The following is a 6,743-nucleotide window of genomic DNA, read 5'->3' on the forward strand; positions in this document are numbered from 1 at the left end:
ATCAAATAACGTATTTCCAAATAGGATTTAATTCCTAAGACTGGGGGTTAGAACTTAAGTATATCTTATTGAGAGAAAAAATTCATAACCTACCAGGTGTAATGATTATAACCATGTATAGGATATCAGTCTTTAGTTAAATTTCATGAATTATACCTCAAAAAATTGTGAAGCTTTTATTATAAAAGGCATAGTAAACTCAGTGTCCACAGCATTGTGGCTAATAACAAACATGTTTAAAAAGTGACAGTTAAGGAAGGAGTTGAATGGCTGCAAGCTTCTCATGATTGAGGAGCTAGGATTTTCCCATCTCCATCTAATAGTTCCCTATATAGACGTAGGCCCATTTTTGCAAGACCTAAAGATCTTTTATTGGAAATTTATATTTTTATGTGACAACTGGCAAATTTAAATATTAATTTAATCAGTTTTCAAGCTAATTGAAGGGCTAAACAAATTCTTTGAAATGTTGAATACTTCCCTTGGAAGAGAAATTTGGAACCCCCTGATTTGCCAAGTAGTTCAAAACATGAAAATCTCAGGGAAGGGAACTTTCCATCCTGACTTGAGTATATGTTCATTCCTGCATCAGTAATTTTGGCTAGGCAGTTGTTGTAGATGATTCATTGGTCCTAGATAAAATGTTTATGAATTTCTCTATGGTTAGAAACCTGTTCCTGACAGGCTTTCTAAAGCCCATTTGGTGTAAAGAGAGGAAAGGCAGTTTCTATACAAGCCAAGCTATAGTTATCAGAGATACAGCAACAAGAGGTTATATGTTCAAAGGTACCAAACCAGTCCTTTTCATTGCACTTAAGTGGAAGACCCAGATATCCTGTGGGGTGGACTCAAGATTTGTCCTAGGCTATGAAAGAAAGATTTGAGCTATTTTATCATTTAATCAACATCATTTTATTTATTTTTGGGCAATTGATATTAAAATTTTATTACAGCTTTAAGATATTGGCTATCTGGTGAAAGTGAAGACAGTGAGGTTATAAGAGTGAAATGATAGTGGTTTTCTGCAAAGAAAGAAATTTTGTGTGTGCAAAAATTTTAACACATATTTCAATTTATTTTACCTTATATTTCTTAAAGTCTCTTTTCTGAGTTATTCATTAAAAGATCACTGCTCTAGAAAATTTCCATAGGGCCAATTATCCTGCAATTAATAAGCCATAGGATGCATTTGTTTAAACCTAGAAACAGAGATAAGTAATATCAAATATTAATAGAATACTATAAAATGTTAACTTAAGACTCAGTAGCTGTTGCTGAGTAGGACTTCTATGATTGTTTGTTTAATTGATCTTGTGAGACAGTTCTGCCCCAAAAATTATTCTTTTAAGAATTAATGATTTTTTTTCTTTTTAATTTTATCATTATCTTTTCTGAAAGGATACATAGATCACACAAAATGTTACATTAAAAATACAAGAGGTTCTCTTATACCCCACTCCCCACCCCCCCCCACTCCTCCCACATCAAAAACATCATTAGTGTGGTACATTCATTGCATTTGATGACTACATTTTGGAGCACTGCTACACAGCATGGATTATAGTTTAGGCTGTATACTGTCTCCCAGTCCACTCAGTGGTTTATGGCAGGCTATATAATGTCCTGCATCTGTCCCTGCAATATCATTCAAGACAATTCAAAGTCCCAAAAATGTTCCCCATATCACACTTCTTTTTCCCTCTCCCTGCTTTCAGCAACTCCCAGGGACACTGTCTACAAATCAATGATATAATTTCTTCCATTGCTAGAGTCACAACAATTCTATATAGAATACCAATAAATCTACTCTAATCCATATTTTATTCCTCTATTCTGAGGACCCTGGGATAGCAATGTTCATTCAACCTCTAAATCAATAGGGAGCTTAGATTCCACATGACTGATGGAAGGGATTCTCCTGCTTGCATTTGGAGACTCTCTCAGTTCCTTGGTGTGGTGGGTTACCATTCACACCATCTTGTTAGCTGACTTGGGTGAGTCCAATGAACTGGAGTGTAGGTACTGTGACTCTTCTGGGATTCAGAGACCAGTTGGCACATGGACAGTACAGACATTCAAGTTTCTTGAGCATGCACCAACCCCAGTGCCAATTGCAAGTTCAGTTATAATGATAGGCAAGTGTAGAAAAATCATATCCGAGTCCAACTCCATCACACTCAGGAGCACAAGTTCCAGTAAGACCCACTGATAAGATACTGAACTCCAGAATCATCTGTCATGACTGTAGGACCTGGGTTTCTCTGTAGCCCTCAGGAGTACCACCACCTGGGGTTGTATCTACTTTGTCTCTGAGATCCTGCTGAGATGTGCATAAACTTGGCCTCACAACTGATTTTGAATTATCTTAGCCACATAAACTCATTTGTCTTTACCATTTTCCCTTTTTCATTTAACATTTTTTTCTAGTTGCATTACCAGCTGGTGCTTGGTAGTAATCCCTTAGCACCAGGGAGGCTCATCCCTGGGATTCAAGCCCCATGCTGGCAGGAAGGTAGTACATTTACATGCTGAGTTTAGCTTAAAAATGATGACATTTGAGAAACTTGGAGGCTCTCAGGAGGGAACTCTTAGGTACCCTGCAGCCCTAGGACTAGTTGAAATTTCAAGCACACAGGCTCATAAGCATAGTCATCAGTACCAAGGGCCCATCATTGGACCATTCTTCTTCACTGGTCTTTGCCCTTGCTCTTGGGGCATTGTTGCTATTCCATTGGGGGATGCGACAGAGCTGTCCAGGATGGGAACTCAACACTCCCTCAGTTGCCATGTGAAACTCTACCCACTATGTCAATACCCAATGAGCACCCAAACATACCTATATACACTATATGCATGCCCTGGAAAACTTCCTTCCATCTATGCATCTCCCATCGATGACACCCCACACCAATGTTCCTTCTTTCAAATTAAGTAGATGGATATATAGATATAGAATTGCATACTGTAGCATTTGATGAATGTTGAATTATAAATAAAATATGAAAGAAAAAGACTAAACACTTCAAAGAAAATACAGAATTCTAAAAAGGATAATGTGAAATGATGAGACATATTTATAAAAAAATTAAAAATGAAAGTTGTATAATTTCAGATATCTAACATAACATTAAATTATGTATATATTAATGCTTTTTTCATTAATGATAAAAATGAATCAGTCAAATGTATATGCAAATATGAGGAAGAGATTCAAAATAAAGCTAATATTCATTATGAAAAAAAAAACCAATGGGAAAAGTTACAAGGCATTCACAGAATTTCAAGTTACAAGGCATACACAGATGCTGTGTATCTAAACATGTAAATAATTATTGCAGTTCTAACAAGGTTCCATTTCACTAATAAAATTAATTTTAAAAATTAGAAGGATGAAACTATCTTTAATCCTGTTGTGAACTGGTATCACATAAATAGTCTTGTAAAACCTACACTTCATACACATAAATTTATTTTGCTATTTCTTAAATGACCCCAAATTATAAAATTTAATTTGGAAATATACCTCATAAAAAGTAATGATATATTTGGATGTATTATTTTAATTTATGAATATTTATCAGGAGAAAAATTCCATAGGAGGTTGGAATACTAATCATATATACATATATGTGTATATAAATTTGTGAATATACATCTGAAACATTTATACACATGGGTGTTACATATATACATAAATGGATAAATTGCCATAATTGATTAAGGAAATATTATCTTACAGCATAAGAATATGTGTACTTCTAATAATTAGTTAAAAAGCAAAATCAAGTGGTGAGATTGAAGGTAAAATATGTTTTGTAGGCCACAATGGAATAAGATTTCAAATTTAAATGTTAGCTTAATAATTACAAAACTCTTATTAAAAATTAATTACTAATGTTTATTTTTAACTGATGTTAAAACATGATAACATTATATAGGAAGAATAAGCCAATATTCAGTCAATATTTCTGAGATTGTGCATTTTCCCCCTTGTCTAATATTAAAAGTAATTTGTACTTCCTACTGTTTGGTAACACCTGCAAATTTTGTATGTTGACATAGAGAGTTTGTTTAACAGTCCTAGGAAACTCAAGTGAGACTGAGCAGGAAGGAATGATCTGATTCATTATCATTTTGCCAGGAGTGGACTGAAGGAATTTGTCCATGACTTGCCTCCAGAAAAGTCATAGTTTGCTTGTTGTAACTTTTCTATCATTGTTATAATAACACCATTATCTTTAGGAGGGCCATCCTTGTATTTCTTATTCTCAATAGATATCAATATGTTAAGGAGGTGTACCTTCCCAGAACTTTCCTGAGTGCTTTGGCCACATCTCTGTTTCGAAGACTGTAGATGAGGGGATTGAGCATGGGAGTGAGTATAGTGTAAAAGACAGCTACTACTTCATCCTGCACTGGGGTATGATAGGCTTTAGGGAAAAAGTACATGATGATGGCTGTTCCATAGAAGAGAGACACCACAATCATATGGGAGGAACAGGTTGCTAAAGCCTTTCTCATCCCTAAATTTGATCCTAATCTCAAAACTGTAGATATTATCTGACAATATGAGGCCAGAATGACAGATAATGGAATAAGGAGGAATGCAACACCACTAATAAAAATCCCATTTTCATAAAGAGATGTATCAGCACAAACAAGTTTCAGGAGAGCTGGTATCTCACAAAAGAAATGTTGGATTATTCTGGAGGAACAATAAGGAAGATTGAGTGTATATATGACATGGACCAAGGCATTGAGCAAAGCAACCAGCCAGGTGCCAGCTACCATTAAGACGCAGACTGTAGGGCACATGAGAACTGAGTAATGGAGAGGGCGGCATATAGCCACATAGCGGTCATAAGCCATGACAGCCAAGAGAATACATTCTGCTGAAAAAAGAGCTGCAAAGAGGAAGAGCTGAATTCCACAGCTAATAAATGAAATGGTATTTTTCCCAGACAGGAAATCAATGGCTATCTTGGGGACAATAGTGGAGCTATACAAGAAGTCCATGATGGAAAGTTGACTGAGAAGGAAGTACATAGGAGTATGGAGTCGAGAGTCCAACCAAATGAGGATCATCATCATAATATTGCCAAGAAGGGCAACAAGAAATGTCAAGAAGATAAGAGAAAAGAGCAGACTTGCGGCATAAATGCGTTGAAGAAACCCTAGGAGAATAAAGTCAGTTCCAGTGGATTCATTGATCCATCTTCCCATTCTTGCCTTCCCAATTCATTATCCTGGAAAGAACAGACAAAAATCTGTAGTTCTATCACAATTTGGTCCCAACCTCATTTTATAATGTGCCAACTTCATTATCTTCTCAATTCTACAATGATGTTATTACATGTTTCAACTATTTTCAACTCTATTTCTATCATAGTTTTACCTAAAATTACCTATACCTTCTGTATTTTAAGGAATTATATTTTGACATTTTGAAATTTGGATAACGTTAATAAGTAGAATTTGTTTGAAAAATAAAACATTCATACATACAATCTCTCCACATTTCTATCTCTCTCTCTGTATATATGTATGTGTGTATGTGTGTGTTTATATATATATATATATATTTACCCACTACATATATATGTATATATATATATTTACCCACTACATATATATATGTCTAAGTCAATGGCTATGTATAAATCTACATGTATAGTGATTTCTATATTTCTATTTCTATGTACGTTTATATCCAACTTAGATATTTTAATATTTTAGACATTATGTTTTTGCTTATTCCTGATTTACAAGAGCTATTAATGAGATAATTGTCATAAGTCATATTATGAACACCTGTATGATAAACACCCATTGTTTTACTTGTGCTATCTTACATTTATAAGATGTTGTCAAGGGATTACTTTATTTGTTTTCAAAGGTTGTTTGATTTTTAGAGAAATTAATAATTTAGCATATTTTGATAGCTGTTAAAGAACCAGCACCATAATCATGCTTATATTTTCCCGGTTCCTGTTTCTTTGCCATATCATGTTTTCTAATTAGTCCTCTTAAAAATAGATCTTGTTTAAGTGCTCTTTATTTCAAATGAAATGGGAAAGTTTGTCTTAATTTAGTGTAATTTCATTGCTAAATACATAATACCATCCAAAGAAGACCAGAAAAAGCCAAGTATCAACCCAAATATATGCTGAGATTCAGGAATTTTACTCTGCATACTCAAAAAGATTGTTGATAATATGACAAACTACAAAAACATTGGAAAAAAGCCAGAGCAAAAACTGTTATTAGTGATGTAACTTGTCCAAAGGGATTGGTGTGTTTTTCATCTCTGCTTTATACAGTTGAGCACTGTGTGTAGGGAAACAAAAAGTGCCTAGTCCAAACAATCACCTATTCTAAAGGGGGGTAAATGTAGAAATTCTTGGGTGATTCATATACTTTTGTGGAAATAAGAAAGAAGTGACTAAATGGTCTAAATGTGAAAATATTTTTCAGGCATTACATTGTTTAAGACGATCCTCATAATTTGGGTCATATAAAACACTTATAAGACAACCTCAAATGATCAATTTCACTGAACACAGAAGGAGACTAACATATATTTTAGAAAAGTAGAGTCACTGGTTGCCACAATAGTGGCTTGATTCTTAGGGTTGGAAGCATGCCCACCTATTATGATGCTATCTAGGATATTCCATAAAATTCAACATAATTGACATCAACTCATTAGAAATATGATATTTTGGTATTAAGAATATCACATT

The 6,743-nt window shown here is 34.3% G+C and overlaps 1 protein-coding gene across 1 annotated transcript; it reads right to left on the reverse strand.

Annotated features, from left to right (window-relative positions):
* Window positions 1-4,278: 4,278 nt before the first annotated feature.
* On the reverse strand, window positions 4,279-5,223 carry LOC101415070 (olfactory receptor 2V1-like). Its single transcript, XM_004453744.3, has one exon. The coding sequence runs from the start codon at window positions 5,221-5,223 to the stop codon at window positions 4,279-4,281; it is 945 nt and encodes a 314-aa protein (XP_004453801.3).
* Between the last annotated feature and the right edge of the window lie 1,520 nt (window positions 5,224-6,743).

The sequence above is a fragment of the Dasypus novemcinctus genome, chromosome 22, assembly GCF_030445035.2.
Source record: "Dasypus novemcinctus isolate mDasNov1 chromosome 22, mDasNov1.1.hap2, whole genome shotgun sequence".
Classification (NCBI taxonomy): domain Eukaryota; kingdom Metazoa; phylum Chordata; class Mammalia; order Cingulata; family Dasypodidae; genus Dasypus; species Dasypus novemcinctus.